Below are 27,319 nucleotides of genomic sequence, written 5' to 3'. Positions count from 1 at the left end.
GAGGTGGTTTCCATTGTTACCAAGCAACAAAAAAACCTCTTTATTTGTTCAATGACTGTGTTCTTTCTGTACCTCTTTTCAGGAAAGAGTTCACTACTTAAACCACTGCCTTGTTCTTTATGGTTTCTATGTACTGATCTTCTGGAGGAAGACCTCTAGTTTTACTGTAGTTTGTTGGCTAGGACTTCAGAAATGTGGAAAAACAGGAGCAAGTGGAGTCTTTTAAGATTAGTGCCACATAGGGAAGGTAGAAGAGAATGACCATGGTTTCCCATGGAGCCGAAAGGCAGGCAAGTGCCTTTAAAAATCCATCTTGCCAGTTGAAGCAGTTCACAAGATGAGTCACCAGCAGTATCGAAGTCTGTTAAAGAACATGTGCATGCCTGTTGTGAGAGGTCCTGAGAACAGACATGGCTTTGCCAGCTTTGAAGAGAAAAACAGTATTTCTTTCCTTAAATTTAATCCATTCACCCCTCCAGCAGGGCCGAACTACCTTTTATTCCCACACCGGGATGATGTGCCTTTAGTGGATCCCTGCTCAGGTTTGGTGAGTCCAGGAGCAGATGCTGACCTGCAGCCCAATGTTGGAAGAGCTATTGAATCCCTGGTGGACTATAGTGATGTGAAACCTCACCAGCAGATCCCTGTCACAGCAAAGAGAGGCCAGTCCGCCCACAGGAGGCAAATGATCCTCCGGGAGGAATCCAGCCAGAACACAAAGTGGAACTCCAGGGCTGTGCCAGCTGCTTCTGTCAGGGCACGGCTCACAGGTGAAGCAAACTATTATTTTTATTTCTTGATCACCAAAGAAATTATGGTGCTCAACAAAGAAATACAATTAGTTTCTGGACTCCGTCCCCCAACGTCCTGAAAGAACAACCTTGTAAAATATGTTTGCCCTGGATGTTTGAACTGAATGTAACAACTGCAGTAGAGTGTGTGATTCGTTGTCCCTGCTGTAGCAAAGAGGTACCAGTCAGCAAATTCTAACAAGCATTCTAATGCTACGAAGAAAACAATTAAAAATCTTTGAAGGTAAATAATGTTTTTAAAAAATCTATCTGGGTAAATTGTGAAGTTATATACAATAGTCCTAATGAGCACCTGTTTTAACATGAACCAAAATAATAAATCATTCCAGAATTGGGAAATCCCCTGGATACTTCTGTCTCTTTTAGTATTTCTTGACAAGTTGCAGTGCAGCACATTTAAAGACCTGTTGCAGTATCTAGCTGATCAGAGAACAGAATTTCTTTCGGACTGCCATCACATGTTGGTCAAAGTACATATTACCCTCTTATTTTATATCAGTGAGTTACACATAACGTTGAGTCTGATCATTTTATGTTGATTACAGCATCAAAATGGAAATTCACTCTTTCTAACATGAATAAAAAATGGGTTGGTTTTTAATATTGAGAATTTTCTGGTGAAAATTCTGAAAAGCAGAGGTATCTACCCAGGGCTTCTGAAAGCAGACATAATTAGCAGTAAGCAATATGGTTGAATTTTTATAAAGATTAAATCAATTCCAAGTATTTCTGTAGAGAAACACGCATTACAGGTAGAAAAAAGTGTGATGAGAACTCAGGCAACTTGCTCAGAGATGGAGGGAGGCGTTTCTTAGAAGACGGTAAAGAAATGTAAATAAGCTCCTTGTTCCATTTTGCTATACAGAGGTAACACTCTCCCTTCACGATTAGCTATACTTTATCCGTGTTATGTCACCAGAAAGTTTCTACATGCTGTAAATTCAGGCATTGTTTTTGGTTCCTTGTTTCTGTCTTCAAACTTTGCATCTTAAATCACTTTAAGCTTACTGCAGTCATATAACAGAACCCGAAAGAACCCAAGAAACCACAAGGGATAAAAAAATAGACTCCATAATTTTCCTTTTTTTTCTTGCTCAACCCCTGTAATTTTCACTCTTATTTCTCAGTTACTGTGTTCGCCATTTACATATGAAATTAGACCTCAGACACCAGTCAGAACTGATCAGCTGTTTTTTTTCTGCAAGTCTTTGGAAAAGTGAAGGGGATAGAAGATTTGATATATGCAATTCTATCTGACTGTTATTTTTTCCAACACAGAGAAAAGCAGACAGAGAACGAGATACTCAGGTAGGTAGAGACATGTCTGAAATGAACGCAGGCAAAATGTGAAACTGAATGTCATCAGGTCAGTAACTCGGGTTACAGTCAAGAAAGTGGTCCAAAATGGAGAGCAGTTCCAGAAAGCAGATAGAAACTGGTGGCTTTCTGGTGATTTTTTTGTTGGGTAAAGTTCACTGTTAGGGTAAAATACTGACTCCACTGAAGCTGTCGGAAAAAATCAAACTTAAATCAGGGACAGATCTTGAAACAGATATAGTCTAGCATACATTTCTCAAACGAAAGCTATGCAAATGTTCTTCCAAACCTAGTATTCATTTACAAGTTTTCCTGTGATGCTGAGGTATTATCTACAAATGTGTAAATATAGATATAAAACGTAGCTAAGTTTTAAGCTGCTATTTTTAATGATACTGCATAAACAAATTCCAGATTTCAGCTATATGATTCAGAGAGCCCAGCGACCAAGCCCTAGACATGTGATGTGATGAAAGTTACTAATCCTTCTAGATATCAGTCCCGAGACATTCCACAGCTAGGTTGTTTGGGGAAGTTCTGCTGAAAGAGGAATCAGTCAGGCATTTTGCAAGCAAATTCTACAGTCACTTTCTCCACTGTGTCAGGGAAGAACAGAAAAAAACCAGAGACAGAAGCAGCCTTTGAGACAGGTGAGCTGAGGTATATAAAACATCTGCAATAGACAGGAGGTTCTCTCTTGTGAGAAGATGTAGTGCCATGGCTTTGGCAGTCAGCAGTGTTACAATAGCAGTGATGCTTTGTTTATTCAACAACTTTGTTCTATCTCTAGCTTCTTTTGTTGTGCATGTCTTTCCAATGTAAACTGATGGGGCTTATGCTTATTTATAATCAGTTTTCAGGGGGTGATTTGTAGTCTTTTCTTCCAAATGAGTAGAAGAGAAGAATAAGTAGTGTTAATAGGTTATATTAATTTTTCATATATAAGGAGAAGTGGAATAATTAAAGTACTAACCAAAATAATCTGGAAGAGTTATCTGTAAGCGCTTCAACTGGCATTATTATCTCTTGCTGGGCCCACTGAAGTCAATACTCCTACTAATTTTAAAATATAAGAGGTCAAAAACAGTGCACAGTTTTCCAGTGACAGTGAGGTGCAGTGAAGCTTGTGAGACTGCTGGTTTTGTGAAACCTCTCTGCATGTGTCTTTATGTGGTGACATAAGAATCTCACTTTTTCCTTTAAAAACAAAAAGATGTTCTGGCTTTCATGGTTTCTGGGAAACAGCTTAGAAATGTGAATGAGTACATCTTCAGTTTCTGACTCAGAATCCAAACCAGAAGTTCCCCAAATTCATTATCCATCACTGAATCCTGCTTTGTCAGATTGGGAGATTATTTTAAGTAATAAACTGAAAATGACAGTAACATTAAACTTGTCATTAGTTAAAAGTGACAAAGCCAAGACGCTGAGTTCCCAACTTGGACAAGGACAGATCATGCTATTTTCAGTCCTGTGGTCTGAGCAAATCATTACGGGCATTGAAACCTCCAGAAAGTTGACTTAAAGAAAAAAATATTGCCGTTTTTACGCTAGACCTTTCCACTGAAAGCAAAAGGAGAAGTAAATGTTAGAACAGTCATCATCCCAGCAGAGGCCAGTAGTGTCAAGATGGCAAATTACAGTATACAGTGCAAGAGCAGAGATCTCTAGAAATGTGTATGTACAATTATCAAAGCAAATGTAAAATTATATGCGTGTCCTCCTGAGGACATTGTAGCTGACATGAGTGTTTTCCGCATACAACACAAGGAATGACAGTTGTAACGTTTAGCTCTTTAATCAGTGAACGAAAGGAAGAGTATTTTTATAGAACTACTAGGACATATGAATGGATATATTTGAACCAATTACCTCTTTACTTTAGAGGGCACTGGTACATGCATATGTATTAAGAAATTACAACATTTCAGGCATAAAACTTAATGGAAGCATTCCCTTATGAGTACAAGTTGTATGTTTGCAGATGACATTTAGAGTTTACACAAATCTGAGGCAATGAAGATGCACCCACCATCTTTACTGCAAGGACGTTACCTGTTCAAGGTAAATTCCAAAAGAATTGTTTTATTTGGAAAGTGATTCAGCTTGAAAGCTCTTCACAATGCAAAGATCCACAAAATCTGTCAAGATTTTCAAAAGCAGCATCTTAAAGTTATAACACACTGTGCAAAAAGCTCTTTTAAAATACAAGTAATTTTATTTCAGTACCTACATACGGCATTAGGATACTAAACTTAGTCCCTTTTCCTGGAAGCTGTGATTTTCTTTTGAACTGTGTCAGAGTGATTAGTTCTGCAAGAACTAATCTTGCATTCTGTGCAGTGGTTTTCAACTTTCAGTCTTTGAACTATTTTCTCCACAGTATACCTGAAATTTCTACAAGTAACAAGGAAAAGTAACTATTATGAATTAGCTTAAATTTGCTGGCTAAAGGTCTTCATATACATTGAAAATTTTTAGGGGTCTGGAAGTAAAAACTACCCAAGTAGTAAGTTCTTGATACTAAATAGTAGTTTCCAGTGTTTGTAGAGAGAGTGATGTGATGGCTGTCTGTCTGCCTACCCCTTTTAGTATAGTATAACAAAGTATATTTAGAAATACACCTTTCCCAAAGTGACCAAAAGCATGATGCTTGTTAATGGCACAGCAGCTTGAATGATACTCTCATAAATATCCCTTACCTTATTTATAGAATTATTTTGTGGGTTTTATCATGGTTCCCTAAGGAGACAAGATGCTTCCGTTTGTCTTGTTTATCTGTCTGTTTGTTCTCCCCTAATCATTTTATCCCCATTGGCCAATTTCTACCAAATTTGATGGAGATATAAATACATCAAGGAAAATTGCATCCCTGCAAGATTTTTGAAGATTGAAGTCTGGCGAGAGGAAAGACATAAATGAGAGTTCCTCTTGAGGGAGCCGAAACTCGGGCATTATAACATTTTTCTGTCTGGCAGCAGCTCACTTGGTTATCAGTGTGTGTGTGTCTGTGTGCTGACTCACCGATCAGTACTTACGTGACTCTCCAGTAACTGCAGGCTATGGCTTCTCCGTGAATAAGCCTGATTTGAAGGACCTGGACAGGGAGAGCTCACATTATTGGAATATGAATTTGGAAGGATGAAGGGGAGAGAAATATCTGTAGGAAATCAGTCACCTACTGCTCATGGAATAGCTTGTTTATTGCTTTCAGGGCTGGCAAAGATTATGTAACTGTAAAAATGCAATATGCAATTACTAGTTTGAGTTTCATTAACAAGCATTTATTATGTTTGCTAATTTGGATACTTTCCTTTATAGAGTTAGTACTACACATGACAATATGTGAAATAAGCAAAACCATAGCAATGTATATTGAGATATTATTTATCACTTCCATCTTCCATGTAATTTAATGTATTTTTGTGGAAGTTTGTAGTTCAGAGTGGTAACGGGTAACTGAACATTGGTGCATCGGCTTTTATGGGAAGCCAAGAGTTGTTTTCATCCAGTTTAAAACAGTAGGGATTGCTGCAAATTGATTAACACAACAGGAAACCCTTTCTTTCAGGTTGGAGAACTCCAGTGAAAATTGCTCCAGCTCTACCTGACCAAAACCATATTTTTACATTTTGTATGGATCCCAATCTCAAGGCAAGTGTTTGATGCTCTTGTAATGACAGAAAACATGCTTAAGTCATTTTGTTTCTAGTCTGCTTTCCATTTAACATACTTCTGGCAGTGGTGGCAGTACTGTAGTGAAATTGGACTTTTTCCTTTCTTCATCTAATTTTATTGAAATAAAGGCTATCTTTCAGGTAGCTGTATGTTAGCATGACCAGATTTTAAGGGTGGCAATCACTCCAATAATTTTCATTTTTCATACTGTTACTCTGGTTAATGCATTTAGACTGTAGTGGGAGACTGATACTACCAATGTCGGTTATGTGAAACTGGAGACAGAGTTAGAGCAAAAATACCAGAATGTACAAAAGATACCAAAACCTCATACTTGGTATAAATAATCTTATATTTATAATATTGAGCCACTGCCTTATTTAATGCAACTCACAAACAAATAAGTAAATCAAAATACGTCAATGATTTTGTAGCACAAGTCTAATTAAATCTTTCCCATACTGAAAATGTAATGGCATCCTTCTACACTGAGACTATTCATAGCCCTTAAAGTGTTGTACATGCTTAAATGGTTAGAATACAGCAGAGTAGAGTGGAGTAGACTAGAATAGACTAGAATAGAATAGATGAGACTTTCCAGTTGGAAAGGACCTCCAGTGATCATCCAGTCCAACTGCCTGACCAGTTCAGGGCTGACCAGAAGTTAATGCCTGTTGCTAAGGGCATTGTCCAAATGCCTCTCAAACACTGACAGGCTTGGGGTGTTGAGCACCTCTCTAGCAAGCCTATTCCACTGTTTGATCACCCTCTTGGTCAAAAAGTGCTTCCTAATGTCCAGCCTAAACCTCGCCTGGCACAGCTTTGAACTACTCCCGTGCTATATTCCATCACTGGATCCCAGGGAGAAGAGCTCGGCACCTCTCTCTCCACTTCCCCTCCTAAGGAAGCTGCAGAGAGCAATGAGATCGCCCCTCAGCCTTCTTTTTTCCAAACTAGACAAGCCCAAAGTCCTTAGCCGTTCCTCATAGGTCGTGCCTTCCAGCCCTTCCACCAGCTTTGTTGCCCTCCTCTGGACTCATTCAAGAACCTTCACGTCCTTCTTAAGTGGTGGGCCCAGCACTGCACACCGCACTGAAGTTCAGGCCGCACCAGCACTGAATACAGTGGGACAATCACCTCTCTTGACCGACTGGTTGTAATGGGTTTGATGCACCCCAGGGTGCGGTTTGCCCTCTCTGCTGCCAGGGCATGTTGCTGACCCACATTGGGCCTGCTGCCCACCAGGACCGCCAGACCGCTTTCTGCAGGGCTGTTCTCCAGACACTCTTCTCCCAATTTATACTTGTGCGCAGCATTACTCTGTCCTAGGTGCAGAATCCGGCATTTTGGATTTGTTCAATTTCATCCCATTAATCATAGCCCCATGCTCCAATCTATTTAGAACTCTCTGCAAGGCCTCTGGTCCCTCAAAAGAGTCAACAGCAGCTTGCAGTTTGGTATCATCAGCAAACTTGCTGATGGTGCATTCAACTCCTGTATCCAGATCGTTGATAAATACGTTGAACAGAACTGGCCCTAGAACTGAACCCTGAGGAACAAAATTTGTAGCAATGAACATCATACAAATACATCAGGCATATGTGAGGGACTGCAAAGTGTGTTTGCTATACCATTTTATAAATAATATAACAAATGGAAAGCTACATTCTCGAGGAGTAAAGAGGCAAGGGCATTCAATTAGATTTTAAACTTGTATTCCCTATACTAAATTTTCCTTCCTGAGTAAAACTCCTCACAAATAGACCCATTCTTGATCTCCAGTGCTGGCTGGTGAAGTATGTGGAATTGCATGCTTCACATTCTGATGCAAAAGAAGATAGTAACTTAGGAAAATGCAGATGCATACAGTTCACTCTTTAAACAAGCAATCATAGTATCCTATATGTTGATAGCATTGCTTTCTGCCATGTACTTGATTTCTCTTAGGAATCAAGTGATCCTTCTGCAAGGTGGAGAGAAGAAAAAACAAGAGGCTATTTCTACAAGTCAAATACTCGAAAGTGAGACACTATTTCTTTTAAATACAGTTTTTGCTTGTGCTTTGCTTCATTTTTCATCTTTTTGCTACTGTGAACCTTTAGGAAGCAGGACATATGAGACCACAAACAATTTTTCTATCGCTTGGAACTTCTGGTGTTTTAACAGCATTTAACATAGGATTCATCTCATGAACTTCAGTTACCTAAAAGCTTGCATCCAGTCTGTGCCTTTCATCTCCACTTCCTCTATAGGCACTGAAGAGAAACTGGAGTTTCCAAAAAGGCGTTCTGCACATCTGTCTTTGACGCCTGTCATAGGCATGATATGACAGGTGTCTAATCTCTATTTATGTCTTGTCTCACTTAACTGATTATTCAAATTTAGACAAAATAAAATCTATCATCACTGTAAGCTTAATGGAAGATAAACTACCTCTTTCAATTAATGAGTGAGAAAGTTTTAAAGAAGATAAGCCTGTGAAATAAGTACTTGTTCCCCAACAAGCAACATATAACTCCAGGGTTTTCATTTTCCTTTAAACTAGAAATATAAACTTGCATTATTTTCTACAGCCTTCTTTATCACATAATTCCTTGTTGTCTAGCCACTGATGTCATTCGCTAATGATTATATGGGAACTTTTTTCTCTTCTTTTTTATTGTTGATCTAGAGCTTATGAAGAAGTTCCTTGGGGCAATATATTAATCCAGCCTCCAGAATCAGCAGTGTAAGTGTTGGCTGATCCTGTTTCCCACTGTTTCACAAAAAGGAGATACAATCTTGAACCTGAAATAAGCCAAGTCGGTGAACAATTTCTTGCTGATGGGTTTTAGGTGTTGCTAATGAAATGTAGCCTAAATTTTGTGTAGGTCATACACATAAACTCACAGCAATATTTTCAGATCAAAACAGTCCCAAGTGAACATTGAAGGTCATCAGCACACTCCAGTAATTGCCTCAAATGATTTCATAATTTTTCCCTCCCCCTCCCCTGTAAATTGGTACAGAAGAAGATATGCATGCACAGTGACAAAAGAGAGGACAAGGATACTGATGAAAAATTCATTGATAGGAAAGATCCTGTAGCATAACAAATGTCACATTAATTTATTGTGATTAACTGTATTTATTATTATTTTTACTAAACTAGTATTCAGTGCTGCGGTTGGTTCTGATTCCTGCATGAAAATCTATTAGGCCAAATTAATTAGGTAATGTTGCCTTACAAGAAGTGTCTAAATATGGTTTTAGGTTTGTTGGAGGCTTCTGCGACAGATTTCAGACAAGATCTTTTACCTCTCCACGGAGACCTGTTGACTTGTAAGTTTCATTTTTTTGTGAATATCGGGGTCCTCTGAGCACTTCGGTTGTGAAGGCTGCACACAGTTAATTATTTCAGAAGACTAAATTCAGCAGCATTCTATAACCAGAGAAGTTAAGATATTCAATCAATAAGTATATGAAAAGTGTACTCTAACATGCTTCTCTGGTGAGGGACTTAAATATAAAAAGCAGAACAGAAGAAATCTGTAAAGTAAATGATTGTCATGTCTTCATACATCTGATGTTTTCATTAAACACGACATTTACGAAAACACCATGGTAATCATACATGTATAGAAACTCAAGATTTTATCTGCTGTCTGTAGAATGCAAAACAATCACCTCTGCATTGTTGTCTTTTCTTTACTCTCTATTTCACCTATTCTGTTCTATCTCAGACTGGTGCATTTTAGATGAGCCCAGTAAAGGGTGACAGGAGGTTCAGAAGGGCTCAGATAAGAGCCGAATACAGATGGGGGAGGAGGGGAGGTTGGTCAAAGCAAGAAAGGAAAACTAGAACTTGTCTCCTTTCCAGGCCGTGAGCCAGCAGGTTTCCTTGGGCAAACTCAAGGGACAGGTGTGCTACTAGGCACAGTCAGGCATACAATGCAAGAGACAGGTACCTCTACAGGAGATGTAAAAACCTCTCTACAGGGAGATAAAAACCACTGTCATTATGGCTTCTTGGATGCTGCTCTTTCAGAATAGTATAGATGTGGCCAGTGAGAGCAGCTTGCAGGGCCAGAGCAAAAGAGAAGTTTAGACCTGAAGTTAATTTTTCCCATGTTCTCAAGAACTGAGTGAGAAAAGTGTTAAAAGTAGAGATGCCATTCATTTTTAAAGACAACTTGCCTATACAACCCTAGGGAATTGACTGAAGTCCCAATATCTGGTGATGAAGATTAAAAGAAAAAATTCTGCCTGCTAAACTGGGTCATTTAGCATATATGCCAACCTAATCATTTACCATGGTCTTTTACCAGATTCAAATGAGCATTGCATCATTCCAAGAGCAGAACTTTGACTTGTCACCACCTCTCTTTTGGGACCTCATAAATATTCTATCAGAATATTCTCTCTGGTGAAAAAAAGGTGATGGATCTATTTTGTCTTTAACAGTGTAAGCCGAAGCTCTCGATCCTGTCATATCCCTTTGTATACGCAAGTACAACATCCCTGGGTTGTTTCGACGTTCTACATTTTTGATTAAGCCCAAGCAATCCATCTCTCATTTTCTGAAGCAAGAGTTGTAGATGGACTATGTTATCTAATCTTAAAGTGTTTTCTGGTGCCAAGGGAGAGTGTGTGCCGAGTCTCCTCTGCTTGTGAGTGACTCTAGCCTTTTACCTGTAAACTAGAAATCAGGATCAATTATGTCCTCCTTGGGGGGATATCCCATTCTGATCATGGGCACAGCCAAAAGGACAAGAGATAGTACATTTCTATTTTATTTCTGTTCTTCCCAAGACTCCTCTCTGCACATATGTACTAGAGCTGTCATTTGTTATGTGCTGCAAGTTCAGCAGGTGATTGTTTTCATCTTGGGACATGCCAAGCACACAGGGCAGTTCATCACCATGTTTTTTCCTGTGGACTGTTTTAATAAATAAATAGAATTTTGGAGCATGCAGTATATGGTTCAGCTGCTTCCACCAGCTGTCTTATGAATAATGTACATATCTTTGATATCCTTTCTATCCAAACAGTGGCCGTGTTGGTGCAGTAAATTTGGAAGACATTGACAGTGCCGATGTAGACTTAATCCCACTTAACCATGTACGAACTTCAAAGCCTCGCTACACAAGCACTGCACCGTATGTCTCTCTTATTAGCATGATTTTCATACTGCCTCTTGAGTTCTTGTTACTTGGGAAAGGGAAAAAACAGTTAAAGATTTTGTCTTGGGCCAAAAGAATGAAAAAAAATGGGGTGAACACTCTTTGTTCTTTTTAATAACTTGTATTAGGCCTGTTAAAACAGGAAGCACAGTGAGCTTTCAGATTCAAGGTTGAACCTGAAAAGTCCTGTGTAATGACTGAGTCAGTAGTAAAAGCCTACAGTGGTAACTGCCTGGAGTGGTCAGTGTAGGTCTGTATAAATCTAAGGGACCATTCAGTAAAGATAAACAAAATTAGTCAAGGAAGCTAGTACAAAATAAGCAGACAGATATCTACTGAGATGATGGTATAACAGATTTTCTCTATCTACTTGTGTTATGATAAGCTTACATGCAGCCTGTTTTGGCTAAGTATGACTTCATCATAGATCATTAAGGCCTGATTCTTTATTGTATCACGTTAGTATTATAGTTTCAGGGAAATTATGCTCCTAACACCAGGCATCATGCTTTTCAACCAGGAATGTTGGTTGGGTTTTTTCCATTCAAGAACTGTTCTGTGACCCGAGTGACTGTGCCATCTATCTAGTACAAAATGACCATGATGGACTGACAATAATTGACTGCCAGACCAAAAGCTGTCCTTAGTGTGCCCATAATGGGAAGTAAAAGCTGCCGGTGGTAACACCAGTGCAATATACTGTCTTGGTATAATGGATTCTTCACGATCAGCAGGCTCTGACCTTGGCTGGGATGGAAATCTGAGCAAACTCTCCCTCCTGCTGTTCTCCTTGCTAGACTAATTGCACAACCAAATTTTAAGAACTGGGCAGGCACCTTGCCCTGTTTCTCCGTTGAGAAAGGTTGCATGCAAAGCAAGCTGGTCTGAGCACATCTGCTAGATAGTATCCCAAAACACTGGACTTGTGCTTCCTAGTGACACTGAGACTAACTAACGCAGGCATTCCTGTAAACGCCCAGCAGCAGGAAATAGATCTGTGTTGCATTCAAGGCTCAAGTGGGGAGGACATGGAAGAGGAGGTTCTGAGCTTAGCATGTGCTAGGAATTTCTGCTGATGCCATTCTGATAGAGTCCTTACTTCCAAAAAACCCTATGTTTATTTTCAAACGATGACATACTTTCCCACTTCAAACACTTCCTGTTCTTTAGTATCAATGAACAGGTCTGTTGTGTAGAAGTGCCTGTGCCATTGTTTGATGGGGGATATGACTTGAATATTGCGTGTTAAAAATGTGTAATTTTTAACTTTAGCCACTAGATGGCCTTTGAGTTTGCAAAAGCTCCCTGAGTGCCATTAGGAACACCTTACTTTTGTTAGAGCACGAACTTGGAAATTCAGTTTTCACTTTAAGCCTTTCCTAAAGTTGTCTTTAGTAGCTTGAGCTGGTATTAAGCATTTATTTGTAAACTTCTGAGAACATAAAATGGTAAAAGTGACAACATAATGGTGAGAAATAAGAATGATAAAAGAAAAAAAGACTGTTCTGTTCACTTGATCAGATTTTTCTTTTTGCATAGGCCTTTCTTTTCTGTCCTGGTAGTCGTCTTGCTCAGTTCACATTTGTGAGGAAACTATAGAAGGGATACTTTGTTGGGGGAAGCTGAAAAGCTGTAAAAAAACTGCCTTCTCTGTTCTGAGTAAAAAGGCATGATGCTGGGCCTTTCTCACATACGGCAGAGTATGTGCTGAACATTCCTAGTTGCTGGGAGCTGCCTTGGAGGTAGCTGGGATTTCTGAGCTCCACCTTAGGTCTGTTCATTTCTGTTACTGATATCAGTTCAGGGAGAATGCATATCCTTTTGCAGTGCAACACGTGCTGTCACACTGGTGGGGAACAGCACGTCATTCTTCACACAGCCTTACTCATTACAGCAGTAGGTTCACAGGCAAAGTAAGGTGCTAAGCATTGCAAGATGGTCAAATTTGACCCATATTACTGCAAGCAAACCTATTAATACCAAGCTTTTATTTGCATAGTGCACCATTCTGATTGTTTTATCTCACCTCCTGCACAAGTCATCTGATTTCTGACAGCCTGCATCTAACTTTTAACTTCTGCTTGAATTAGAACATAAAATAGTATAAATTTTTTACAGAGAAATGTGCTTTAAAATGTGCTTTAAAAATACAGCACACATAGCATAGAACATAGTGCTGAGCATAGATTTCTGGGTTTGTAGAGAAGTTAGCAGAGCTATTAACCCTTGGTTCTGCCATGTCATACTGCTGCCACTCTAGAGCTATGAAGAATAGAAGCTGATGTGTACACTGTGCTGCAGACAGACAACTTGTCTGGTGCTGTATGCAGCATATGATATCAAGGTGAATTTGTATATTTGAGCAACAGGTTCTGGTATTCTCCGTGTCATTTTCCTCTTCTTTAGTGAATGAGGCTATGGCTTTCATTGATTTGTGGCAACCAGGAGACTGAGATTTCTGAGACTTAAAAGATTCTGACATCTCAAAGCTGTGAAAAACTCAATTCCACCTGATTTTTTTTTAATTTTTTTTTTTTTTTGCTATGTGTGTTTGCCAGTGGTTCTGGAAAGATGTGTAAAGGTATTAAAGCTGCTAGACTCCCTCCAAAATCCTTGAGAAGTTAGTTATATACTTTGGATTTAGAAGCCTAAATATGCTTTGTAAGTCTGTAAAATGTAAACAGCTCTGTGTAGATAGTCACTTTCACTCTTTCATGGACTAGCAGTTGCACTTCCTGCCTCTAGCACTTGGGCAGCAGCGTTGGCACTCAGGCATCACTCTAGAGTGAGACACTATTCTTCCCCAGACCATGCAAGAAAGTGGTTGCCATTCAAATTATTAGCAAAGCTGAAACTAGCTAAGAGTCATCTGTCATGTAATTTTGCAGAGACAAACAGGAAGAGTGGTGAACCTGGGCATGTTTTGTATGTTACCCTTGTGCCCACCCTCTCTTCCTTTTGGCAGAACAGGAAACTGTCTTCTGTTTTTCTTCTCTTTTCTTAAGGAATTAGAAAAAATCTAAAAGTCATGACTTATGCTGTAGTTGAGCCTAAAAGGCCCTACTGTAAGATCAGTGTTGTGAAACGCTGCTGTGCACATACCCAGCACTCTAGATAACACTCTGAAGTCCTTACTGTGCAGTTTGGAAGTTTTACAGATGGCAATCCAGGTGCAGGGTGATCAAGTGGTTTGCCAAATCCCGTTGGGAATCTGTAGCACAATTTGGAATGAAACTTCATGTATCCTGAGCCCTAGCCTGTCCCTTTCTTTTACCAAACTCTGAGCTTTAAGCTATTGAAATGATGCTTTGCTGAAACTTGGTTTTACAAAATAATTATTGGTAGAAAATTATGGCCAGAGTTCTTGAAATTTAGGCTGAGACACAAGTGAAGACTTAGGAATCTAAGTCATTTTTATCCAGTTTTTCTATGTCGTTCAGACATGGAGTAGCTGTGGGAGCCTTCACCATAAGTAAAACGTCATATGGTAAGTATCGTGACTCATCTAGAAGTGCTAAATTTATGTATCTGAACTTGTTCATCAAAACTGTGTTTATGATCTAGTGGCAGTCTAGGACGATCAGTGGGCATTTTCCTAAGGGAGCTGTGGAAGTGCTTTTCTCAGGTCAGAGTATTCATCTTTGCACTTGACCAAATATCCTGGGTGGTGGTTCAGTTCCTCTCATTCTCTTCCAGGCTTTCATTAGACCCTGTCTTGGGGTAAAAGGATCAATTACATCATCTCTTGAGGTTTGTTCTAGCCCTGGAAAGCTGCATCATTCTCAATATCTTTGGTTTGTATATGCACTCCTGGATTTGCTTTAGGATGAACTTGTTCCTGGTTTTCATCCTTGGTTATGTTGCAATGTATGCCAAAAAGCTGGAATCTTCTATTGTTTCTTTGCCAACAGCAACATACAAATCTTTTTAAAAAAGAGAGCCAGTCAAAAAATCAGGAAGTTGTTATGAAAGAGCACTCTGAAAATATCTTTCTAATGCAGACCTTTTTCACCAACACGTCTCCAAAAATCTTTTCTAAAACTTATCATGATCTCGTTTTACAGCTCAGTGCTCCACTGAGTGGACTACCTTGTCAGAGCACAGGAACTGCAGGCTTGATCTTGTCTTTTTATGCCACTAAGCAGCAAGGTTCCAAATTGAAAGCTTTGGTGCTTTTTTGTGCTTACATTGTATATTGCTTGTGTAATTTTGTAGGTATACTGAACAACAGTTGTCCAGTGGCTCCAGTGGCTTTTGCTGTATTTTTAAATTTACCTATTTTCTGTGCAGAGTTTGTTTTTCTTTTGTTTTTTTTTCATACGTTCTCTACTCGTCTGCCTACTTTAAACTCTCTTCTTGTATTTTCTTTCTTGTCTTTCAAACCCATGAAATCTAAATTCCATTGGAATCGGTGAGTTAAAGGCATCTGGTTAACAAGATTACCTGAACAGTGGTAGAATTGAATATCCATACATTTTGCAGAACTGAAGCCTCTGCACTTTGTTTTAGAAGACTTCGGACTCTGAATTGACTATGTCGGTTTTCCTTAGTTATTTTTTGTTTGTTTCTTACTGATTTGATTATTAATTATTTGTTTATGGTGTATTGTGGAAGGTGAATACTGCATTTGGGTTTATATGTCACATAGCTAACCATATACTAGGTAGGGAAGCAACTAAAAGCTGAAGCTGTTTAGTCAGCCAGGCTTTCAAAAATAGCTCAGCAACCACACATGAAAACCAGAATTCTGAAAGAGCTCACATTCTGGGTGCGTGTTGATTGCTAAGCTCCTGTGAAAATCTGGCCACAAACACCACAATGAAACTGTTAGTGCTGAGCACTTTTAAAAATCTGATCCCCTGTGTGTAACTGCTGCTCCAGCCCAAATGTGCATCAAGGAAGAGGAGGACAGTCTGAATTCTGAGGAAACACTTATTTTCAGCTCCTCTGGGCAAGTTACACAGAAAAGAAAACTTCGCAGGAGCACAGCTACAGTGACTTCCAGGAAGGCTCAGACTGCTAAACTCTCTGGGCACTTTTGAGAGGCTCCATGTTATTAATAAGTGAAGATAAGTAACGACCCAGATAATTCGTTCTTGTTATTAACACCCAGTTAATTCTTTCTTGTTATAAACAACTACTTTGAAAAAATCTTTCTTATTCAGAAGTGCATTTGAAACCTAATAATTTTGAAAACCATACAGAAAATGATTTTACTGCATCATATGGATTCCCAACATAATCATCTGCTGTTCTCTTTTTCTTCAACATATTTATGGGTATGTAATTTTGTGTAATTCTCCTCCACCCTTAGTCGCCAGCTTTTTCCTTTGTTGACCTCTTCCCCAATCAGCTGCTGAAACAAGGTTATGCTCCGTGTGGTATTTTAGTTCTGCAGGTGTTTTAAGTGTCAATGGAAAAAAAGCCTCACACACTGGTGATGATGGGGATTTCCTCTGTAGCATTCATGGGCAGGGCTCTGGTAAATGCTCAGTCTGACAGACACAAATAACTCTAGTCCTTGGCATTGTTAGAAGTCCCTCACACCCTCAGTGAGTTAGAAGTACTTAGTGTAGTAGTAGTGTAGCACACTTAGTGCATTCCAGCATATACATCAACGGTTCATATCATCAAGTGTTCTATCTTTCTCATGCTTTTCTCTTTTGTGTGTCTTTTATATTACAGCTCTATGGTACTTATTGCAACCGACCTCTTGAACTTTGACAGAAAGAGTTTGGACAGAGATTGTGTTTTCTTGTTCCACATTAAAAGCCTCTGCATCCACAATTAAGTAAAAATCTGGCAGTTATTAGCATTTTAAAACTTGCTACTTATAATTCATCAGCTCTCATAACACTCAGTAGAGGGCAGTGCTTACACAATACATATGCATTCTAACAAAGTGTTACTTACGTAACAGCACTTTTGAAGCATCAACTAATTCATTGCCATAACACTGGCGAAGTAGATTATAGTATTAGGTTTTGAAAGATGAAGACTGAGGAGGCTGAAGTGACTTCTCCAAGGCCACAGAGGTGGTCTTTGTCAGAGAGAGGACAGGATCTGACCAAAATCCATTTCTGGAAGCAGCTGATTGAAATTGGAACTCAATACATACAGTTTCTAGGAAGACAAAGTCCTAAGTGTTTCAAGTCCTGTCGTTCTTGCACAAAGCTGTTCTCTGAAACTACCTTTTTTCTTGGTTTCTCACACGTATTGGGCAAAATGCTACTGTCACATTGGTATATCTGTAGTGACTTCAGTCATACTTCTTCAGTGTAGTCAGCTTCCAACTGACTGTGTGCATGCATCCCTTATCATTTCAAGTTACCACAGAAACCTCACAGGCCACAATTAACTGGGGACAGGACACTCTGCTGCCTTGCACCTTGCATAGTCATTTTCATGGGCTGCCTAAGAGCTTTCCCACAATATATCTTTTCTTCAGAAACTGACACCTTGTCCACTATGTATGCGTCTTTAGTGATTTTCCATTTTGAGTCAGTTGGGGGCTTGAGGGTGGGGGATGCTGAAATATCCTACTTTGGCATTTTCCAAATATGATTTTGTTGTTGTCTTGAAATGCCTACTTGTTTCTGAAAAGTATTACTCCCTACTAAAAAGGGAGGTTGAAAAATATGAAAGCCGAATAAAACTGTTTGAAATTATAGAAAGAAAATGTTCCAGTTCAACAGGACTCAAGATATTTTTGGGGAATTATCGTTTTGTTGGTTTTATGCTTTTAGAATACCCATTCCCTATCCTGCTTTGATGGCTGAGGCAGAAGGGCATGAAATGCAACCTGTTCACAAATCCTGTCGGTCCCATTCTTCACCCTGCATGGAGCACCTTGTTTTAATTTCACAAGTTTTCTCAGGTATGTTCTTTTGCAACAAGAGAGACTGTATGCATTGAGTCTCCTGACGTAGGGTCACATCTGAAGCATTTTTACCACAGGTTATTCTGCTTGGCAAATAAGCTCATGGAGTAAAAAAAGGGCCACAAATGTCTGACATGTCAGTCTTCCTGGAAGTGAATTTGAGGTGGGAGCCAGTGGCGAGTCTTATGTACTGTGACACCGGAGAAGCCTGTTTTATAATTGTAGTAACCAGAAGAGCTAGTTAATGACTTAATCCAGTGATTTAGTTCTATGATATTTGTACAACAGTGTTTCTAAGAAAGAATATGATGTTAGGGGCTCTTTGCTCGTAAGTTCAGGGCAAGAATCTACCAGATTGCTTTCACTGGACAGAATTTTTGCACTAAAAACCTGGATATCTCAGGCACACAAGCTGAAGTGCTAGATCTGAGGTTTTCAAGAATTACAAATTCTTTGCTGGAATCTTGATTTTGCTTCCATAGAAACAGCTGACATGGAATTTACATGGCAAAGCTGGGCATCTAATGCCCTGGAGACACCCTAGACCATCACTTCCAGCTGCTGCTTCAGAACAGTATGGGTCTTCTGTGCTATTGGGGTTTATCTCAGATACCTTAAGGTATCTCAGATAGCTCTAAATGCCAGTATGGGTGGCTGACTAAATTAAGTCCACACTGTTTTTCCTAGACACTACCAGGAAATAAAAATCTTCAAAGACATCCCGAGATGGACCTATGAAACAGAGCCACACCGAAGTAGAGGTACTCAGAATCACTACATTCCACTTGAAAAATCTTAGAACTTGCACAGATTCAACTGTCAACACTGTATGTTGCTTATTGTTGGGACTAGGAGCTGATAACAAGGAAGTGTGTGAGCAAGAGAGATGTCATGGCTACAGAAAGAAGCCTTGATGACGACAGCATAACCACAGAGGAGTTTTGTATGTTGCCCACTGGTAGCCTGGCACTTAGTTGTTTTCTTTAGTAGCAGCAAGCTGGTTTAGCAGCTCATCAGAGAAGACACACAAGAGCTAGACAGCATGATCCAAAAACAAAAAACCAAAGGGGTATTTTTTTTAACCTCAGTTTCTTCTGCTTTATCACATACATAACCACAGCACATACTTGCATCTTCTTTGCAGGTTCCCAGGACAGCAGCTGCTTTACTGTGGTGTAAGCTTTCTTACTGTCCTGGTACTTTTAGCTTCTCTCTGCCCATCTCTCTTTTCTTTCAGAGCTACGTCCCTCCCACATGTTATGAATGTACCAACTTCTGTCAATCCTTTCTAACAAACAGTCTAGAACAAATCTTCGTCTTGGGTCCTCTCTCAAGCTTGATTTTTGTATAATGTTTGGCCATTTATGATACTTTGCTGTTTTCTAGTTTTGCAAGTCCTAAAGGTCACAAGATTTTATCAATATCAGATGCCTCACGGTGCATAATGTATTTGAATATCTCCACAGTTGTATAGTTATTATGTGAGTTAACTCCAAACAGGCTTATAAAATGTTGCAAGTTAATAAGGGGCTTCTTATTTTGATCTCCTTCTCTACTCTGTAATGCTCATACAATTTCAAGGAAGTAAATGGAATTTTTTTTCATTACATGTGAGAGATATATCTTGGTGTGTAGCACCAGGGCATATCACCAGGGTAATAAAACTGCTCATAGTCTGGCTGATTCCTTCAAAGTGATACCACATTTTCAGTTTTGGCTGAATGCATGTGCTTGTACTCACATCCACCCAATGTCCATTGTGTCTCTCAGTGGGACCACTGCATATACAGATGAAATTTTCTACACAGAGTTACTTCATTTGCACATAGCCTGACAGTTGCGTACTTTGACATGAAAAGACAAATTTGTCTGCAAGCCATTGTGTCCAATTCTGAAAATATGTTCCACTGCTGTATTATGTTTTCAGGCCTACTTGTTACCCCTGCGTGGCTGCTATCAAGAAGGGAGCAGATTTGTTGCTTGCTCAGCTAGCTACTTGGTGATTGCCCATAGGTAACAGATTCCCAAGTGCTACAGAACAGCTGCACTGATTCTGCAAAGCCATCTTCTCTGGAGGGTCACATACTGGCGTGTAGCCCAGGGAATAAAGCAATGTATGAATTTATGGGTTAGTGCAAGGCTACTCCAAAAAAAGACAAAGAACTAGATGGTCTTTCTGCTAACTGTGGGTACAAAGACTACAACATATATGCCAGTGCTCTGCCAATGGCAAGTATAGTTCACACACAGTCCTTTGTTACAACTGTGGTAGGTACATACAGCATTTCGTCATTACCTCTGCTATTCTGGTGAGGAATTTCAGAGCCAAGTTTCCTAGTACACAAGTCAAAGAATTTTCTGATAAACCACGTCTCACACATATGTCCAGTTTTGTGTCATGTGCTGAACTTAGTTGCGGAGAAGTAGCTGATGAACTGTACTGAAACTAATAGCTCCATGCACTTTATGATTAAAGGAACTGTTCATTTTTACCCAGAGTACAGGGGAACCAAAAAATACCTCAGAGATTATTTTCAAGGAGACACTGTTATCATTCACGCAGTCTGAAGACCCACAAAGGGCTCATGCAGGCAGGGTTTACAATCCCAAGTATTTAGTTGATTCAGTGGATGAAACAGCTTGTGATGAGCTCTTACCTCCATATGTATGGGCAGTCTGGATATATGTATAATTCCTATTATATTACGTATTTGCTATCATGTATTCCTATCCCAGTGTTCTATTTTGTGCTGTCAGTATAGAACAGTACTCTCTGAAATATTCTCTGAATAACCTTGTGCTGCAGAAAAGCTGTCATATTGAGGGTTTAGATTGTTTTATTTTTAATCTTCATGGATTATCTCTCTGAATTCATATTAGTAACTTGTTTTCTTTTTTTTGTCTGTAATTCTGTTCATCTCTGCTTCATCTTACAGCAATTGCTATCAGAATTTTCTGTTGTGCTACCTCAGATAAGTACAATTCTTTCTTCTGTCTCTTTCAGGTACTTTCTTTTTGAATTTCACATTACAGAATCACAGAATCACAGAATCACAGAATGGTAGGCGTTGGAAGGGACCTCTGTGGGTCATCTAGTCCAACCCCCCTGCCAAAGCAGGGTCAGCTACAGCAGGCTGCACAGGAACTTGTCCAGGCGGCTCTTGAATATCTCCAGAGAAGGAGACTCCACAACCTCCCTGGGCAGCCTGTTCCAGTGCTCCGTCACCCTCAAAGGGAAGAAGTTCTTCCTCATGTTCAGACAGAACTTCCTGTGCCTCAGTTTGTGCCCATTGCCACTTGTCCTGTCACTGGGCACCACTGAAAAGAGCTTGGCCCCATCCTTCTGACACCTACCCTTCAGATATTTGTAAGTATATATTAGGTCCCCTCGGAGCCTTCTCTTCTTCAGGCTGAACAAGCCCAGCTCCCTCAGCCTCTTCTCGTAGGAGAGATGCTCCAGTCCCCTCACCATCCTTGTAGCCCTCCGCTGGACTCTCTCCAGTAGCTCTTCATCTTTCTTGAACTGGGCAGCCCAGAACTGGACAGAGTACTCCAGATGAGGCCTCACCAGGGCAGTGTAGAGGCGGAGGAGAACCTCCCTCGACCTGCTGACCACACTCTTCTTGATGCACCCCAGGATCCCATTGGCCTTCTTGGCAGCCAGGGCACACTGCTGGCTCATGGTTAACCTGTCGTCCACCAGGACACCCAGGTCCCTCTCCACAGAGCTGCTCTCCAGCAGGTCCACCCCAAGCCTATACTGATGCATGGGGTTGTTCCTCCCCAGGTGGAGGACCCTGCATTTGCCTTTGTTGAACCTCATCAGGTTCCTCTCTGCCCAACTTTCCAGCCTATCCAGGTCACGCTGAATGGCAGCACAGCCTTCTGGTGTGTATACCACTCCTCCCAGTTTGGTGTCATCAGCAAACTTGCTGAGGGTACATTCTAACTCTTCATCCAGGTCGTTGATGAAGAAGTTAAACAAGACTGGGCCCAGTACTGACCCCTGGGGGACACCACTTGTTACCAGCCTCCAACTAGACTCAGCGCCGCTGATGACAACCCTCTGAGTTCTGCCATTCAGCCAGTTCTCAATCCACTTCACCGACCACTCATAGAGCCATACTTCCTGAGCTCCCCTAGAAGGATATCATGGGAGACTGTGTCGAAAGCCTTGCTGAAGTCGAGGTAGACAACATCCACGGCTCTCCCTTCGTCTACCCAGCCAGTCATGTCATCGTAGAAAGCTATTAGATTGGTCAGGCATGATTTCCCCTTGGTGAATCCATGCTGACTACTCCTGATAACCTTCTTTTCTTCCACTTGCTTGATGATGGCCTCCAGGATAAGCTGCTCCATCAGCTTTCCCAGGATGGAGGTGAGGCTGACTGGCCTGTAGTTCCCTGGGTCCTCCTTCTTGCCCTTTTTGAAGATTGGAGTGACATTGGCTTTTCTCCAGTCCTCGGGCACGTCTCCTGTCCTCCAGGACCTCTCAAAGATGATGGAGAGTGGCTCAGCAATGACATCCACCAGCTCCCTCAGCACTCGTGGGTGCATTCCATCGGGGCCCATGGATTTGTCGACGTCCAGATAGCTTAAGCGATCCCTCACACAGTCCTCCTTGACCAAGGGAAAGTCGTCCTCTTTGTAGGCTTCTTCTCTTACCTCCGGAGCCTGGGATTCCTGAGGGCCAGTCTTAGCACTGAAGACTGAAGTAAAGAAGGCATTCAGTAGTTCTGCCTTCTCCGCATCCTCCGCCACCAGCACACCCGCCTCATTCAGCAGCGGCCCCACATTGTCCCTAGCCTTCCTTTTGCTGCTGATGTAGTTGAAGAAGCCCTTCTTGTTGTTTTTGACATCCCTTGCCAGTTTCAATTCCAGGTGGGCCTTGGCCTTCCTCGTCGCATCCCTGCATGTTCTGACCACGTTCCTGTACTCTTCCCAAGTGGCCTGCCCCTCTTTCCACATTCCATTAAAACTTAGCATCAGAATTGACAAAAGGCCTTCCAAGATATGGCACATACTGTCTCAGTCCGCTGGTGTAGTCGAGCTGGAATTTCAGTTGATGTGTCTAAGCAGTGTTGATAATATTACATATACATGTAAATACATTCTTAATAAATTCTAGTGAAAATTTACAGAACTTTAGAATCATTTAGGAAATCATTTGTGTTTTAGGCCATGAGAAATCACACCAGTTGGCCTAAAGCCTGCTACCTAAATTTCATGTTTGAAGCTGGAACCTAAATATAAGCTAAAAAAAGTTTAAAGAATATTTCCTTGATTTTTTTGTGTTCTTTGTGAACCCTGTAACCCCATTAGTTCTTTTGGATTAAATGTTTCTGGTAATCATAATACCATACAGATATTCAACCTAAACAACTGGGACAAAAAAAAAGGGAGAAGTCACTAAAGAACTCACTTATGCCATGTCTAACCAATGATTTTGGGTCAGGTCATCAGCTAGATCATCATAAAGTTGTTTTGCTGATCTTTAAGAAGCTATGCCAGTTCATACATTCCAAGGACTATTCAGTATATTATGAAGAGTTTTTACTCCATCCATCTTTGATAAGCACTAGCTACATAAGAACTGATCTGTAAGTCATATTTCAAGCCTATAGTCATTTAATTTACTTTTTCTCCACCTCTCATCCCCCCTTTAACTTTTTCCTTTAGCACTCCAAAGATCCCTGGATACACTGGCAAGGTTCATTGGTCAGCAACCCACCCGGCAAATTCTAATCTTCCATCAACAACCCCATCAATAATTGCATGAATGCATGGGTAGGTATGAGGTGTATTTCTCAACTTTTAAGAAAGATTACAGGGAGAATCCTAAAAGCATTTATTTAGTTAAAGAACAATTAAATGTTAAACATGACATTCCATTAGCTTAAAAGATACATAACAGTTGGGGTTAGATTGCCACCACATTGCTGTGACGCTAATCTGAAATCCATCTGAGGTTTTAGAATTCTTCTGGAACATCATAAGGTATGTACTGGGAAGTACCTTGACACTGAGGTAAATCATGATTTCTGAATGTGGATTATTTCTACACTGAGAAATTTTTTCTTTGGCTACGGTTACGAAGTCATGGCTTGAGTGTCTATTTTTTTTTTTTTGATTGACTGATCTCTGTGTGTTTTGAAAGAGACCCATGAATGCCAAACTTAAAAATTCCCAGAAGAAAACTGTGTGGTGTTGTGTTTCCGAAGTGGTGTTGGCAGACTTGTGAAATGGGTATTTGCTATACAAAAATAGTTGTTAAAAATGGGTGGGTTTACTCAGAAGGCAGTGAAAGGCAAAATCATACCATGTCCCATGCCAGTGCAGCCCGGGACCCTGTGACTATGAAATCATCATAGCCCCACATCACTATTGTGGCTGGCTCATGAAGTGATTTAGCATTTTTTATTCTATCTTTCTCTTCCATACAAGTCTTGTTATAATTATGGGCCAGTAGAAGTATTTAGGTGTCTAACTCTTGGTTTCAAGAGAGGTGGACACCTCAGAACAGCTGAAAAACCCTTTTTCTTTTGTTAGCACAAAGAGCTTCTGACATTGGCAAAGAACCAACCTAGCCTTTCTCCTAGTAGCTTCAGAGTAGTTTAATAACTGTTTCCCCTCTCTTCTTTATGATTTTGTGCTGTAGATGCTGGTTTCTTGTTATGCATAATGACCTAGGGAGTGATGACACTATCCCAAGTTTCCACATTTACCTGATAAATTTATTTTCCATCAAACTGTTTAATTTGCCTTAGAATCCTGTTCACAACACATCACACCGCACTTCTCTTTTTCAGCACTGCCGGTGACAAGTATCCAGAAAAGGCTTGAGGATCCTTAGGGAGCCGCCTGACTTTTAAAGAATTCACCTTGTCAAGTGTTTCGTCATTGTGGAAAATGCACTGACTTCCATTTCTGCTCTTCTTCATCTCTGCTCTGTTTCTCTTGTGGTTATACTTAGAAAATAGGCAGTCACCTGTAGTGGCAGTTTGCTGTTGACAGGGAATGAAAATGCGCAACAAAGTCCGGAGCCTGTATGGGCTAATAAAGCTGAACTGGGAGCAGCCTGATGCAAGACTAACTTGCTGGTAAATGTCACAGACAAATGAAAAGGCAAATGCAGCTTAGCAAAGATCATTGACAGACTTCAGACAGATGCCCGATTTCAAGAGCAAAAAGACAGGCACCACTGTGATCTAAGAAAGGAAAACACATCTGTTACTTCCTTTTACTTTCTACAGGTGTTACCGAGGGTGTCATTCATAGTGCAAGAATTTTCTTATTTTTTAGTGGATAGGAAGAACAGGGTTTTCATTCTGTGCTAATGGAGTCTTTCCAGAAGCAGGACAGAATCCCCTGACTTTTTTGAAGAAGGGTGTGTAGGAAACAGATAGAAAGCATAATCATACCCAGACTTTGTAGATGAGGTTTTACTACCTGAGGCTAGTACCACTGCTTGCAAAATTGTAACAGTCCTATTTTACTTTCTCCGGAGATACTTGTGGAGTAAGATAGTGTTCACTGACTTAAGATGGAGGAACTTAGCCCTTTGTGAAACTGCTATGTGAAACTGTTAGGGATGCTGGGAATCTCCCCCCCAGAGTGAGTTAGTGATGCCCATAAAAGAAAAAATGCTTAACATTTGATTCCTTACCTGTGTAAATAAATTATAGAAGTCCTGCTGATTTCAGTGGTCACAGGTCAAGCTGGACTGTAGTGGGGAGGTGAAAAGAGGTTATTCCTGGAATTTGGGGTCGGACTGCACCGATTCACCTCCACATGCTTTTCATGTAGGACATGATCTCATTCTTACAGTTTTTAAAATGATGACCCCTTTTTTTCTCTCTTTGATCATTCTCAAGCCATGACTGTAATAATTTCTCAGAAAGTAGCAAGTGATTGCATGTGGTGGATGTTTTTATAGCTGCTTTATTTGACATGTCTACAATATACGATCAGTCTCCTGAAGACAGTTACGGGTATCAGAGGGACTCTCTTGTCTACTGCTAACATGGTCTAATAAATGTTCCTGTCAAAAGTATCAGCCGTATCAGATAGACCAGGCAGCATGCAACCACTTCTGCACTGTATTTCTATTGCATGGAGCTTCTACAGTATGTGGGGCAAAATCCTTTATAATAATTTTAAGCATTCTAAACTCAACAGGATTGTATAGGTTATAGAACAGATGAAATATGGTTTCTTTATCTTTGAATATGAATAGTATTTTTTATCTGTCAAGCTTTATTGATGTATTTTTATTGTATTTTTATTTCCAGGTAATCCCAAGGTGAAGTCAGAAAATTAGGTTTCAATGTCCTTTAGTGTAATTAAATTCCAGCAGCATTGTTTAGCTTTTGCATAGGAAGAAGTGTTTTGTTGTTTTGTGGTTTATGTTTTGTGTTTAAATGAACTGTCCACCACTAGCCGGAAAAGACAAATCCCTTTGCACCACGAGCTGTATGGAAATGTGTTTGCTTTGAATGTAAGATAGTGTTGGATTTAGTTTGATTTTAGAGAGAAGGGTTGCACCGTTTCAGCAAGTTGCTTTGGAGATTTCAAAAGGGATCTTTAGCTCAAAAGAAAATATTTTTTCTTTGGAGAGTGAGTGAACAAAAGACTTTGTGGTCAGTTCTGTGTCAGCCCTGCTTTGATTAGGTATTTTGCAGCAGAGGGGCTACACCAGCTTAGGTTGTAGGTATTTGATTATTTATAGTGACTCTTCCTGTAAAAGGTTAGCAGAATATCAGAATAAATTTCTAGCATAAATTGTTCCCTCCCAGACAGTCCCCAGCATATTTTCTAGTCCCCATCCCAGTATTCTGTACCACAAGAACTGGGTGTCGAAAGCAGGCATGTCATGGTGCCAACAAATTGTTTTTTCTAGGCTTGAAAGCCAAACCTTTAGCATCACCTGAGTTAGCCCTCCAGGCACCACAGGGGCTTATGGGCTCGAAAGTATGCAGCATGCTCATGGCAGTTCTGCCCAGTGTGCAGGTTAGTTGTGAAACAATTGTGTGTGTCCAAGAAAGGCTGGAAAGAGGCAAAAGGCAGGATGTACTTTTCTTACAGCTGCTGTAGGTATTTGTCTTTCAATACATTACATATATCCAGAAAGTAAGACTTAAAATTCTTAGGAAGATTTGCCACCATTGTTTTGGGGGCGGGAGGGCTGATTTTAATACTCTGGAATATTGCAAATTATCAGTATTCTCTGAGGTCAATGGGCATAACTGTTTATGAAGAATGCAGTGAGAGGGAGGAAGAAGCACTGTTTATCAATACGAGAAGCCATTTTAAAAGTCTGTTTTTCACTGTCTTTTTGTGACTGCAGATACGTAACAAAACGCGGAGGCTCGTCTCAGTATAATCACCAGGGACCTTTTTCTCAAATGGTGACTCCGGTTAGTCCTCAGAATTCTTTCGACAAGAGAGATCGAAAAACTATTACAGTTTAG

The 27,319-nt window shown here is 40.2% G+C and overlaps 1 protein-coding gene across 1 annotated transcript; it reads left to right on the top strand.

Annotated features, from left to right (window-relative positions):
• The first annotated feature begins 257 nt into the window (after window positions 1–257).
• On the top strand, window positions 258–27,319 carry SPMIP7 (sperm microtubule inner protein 7). Its single transcript, XM_009941748.2, is given in 10 exon segments — window positions 258–311; window positions 314–770; window positions 5,701–5,783; window positions 7,755–7,828; window positions 8,479–8,612; window positions 9,020–9,128; window positions 10,251–10,292; window positions 10,838–10,945; window positions 23,529–23,636; window positions 27,196–27,319. Coding segments are annotated over 10 exon segments (1,293 nt in total).

Source organism: Opisthocomus hoazin, chromosome 3 (assembly GCF_030867145.1).
Source record: "Opisthocomus hoazin isolate bOpiHoa1 chromosome 3, bOpiHoa1.hap1, whole genome shotgun sequence".
In the NCBI taxonomy this organism is placed as follows: domain Eukaryota; kingdom Metazoa; phylum Chordata; class Aves; order Opisthocomiformes; family Opisthocomidae; genus Opisthocomus; species Opisthocomus hoazin.
The sequence above is the reverse complement of the archived record's forward strand: the minus strand, read 5'-3'. Positions and strand labels throughout refer to the sequence as shown.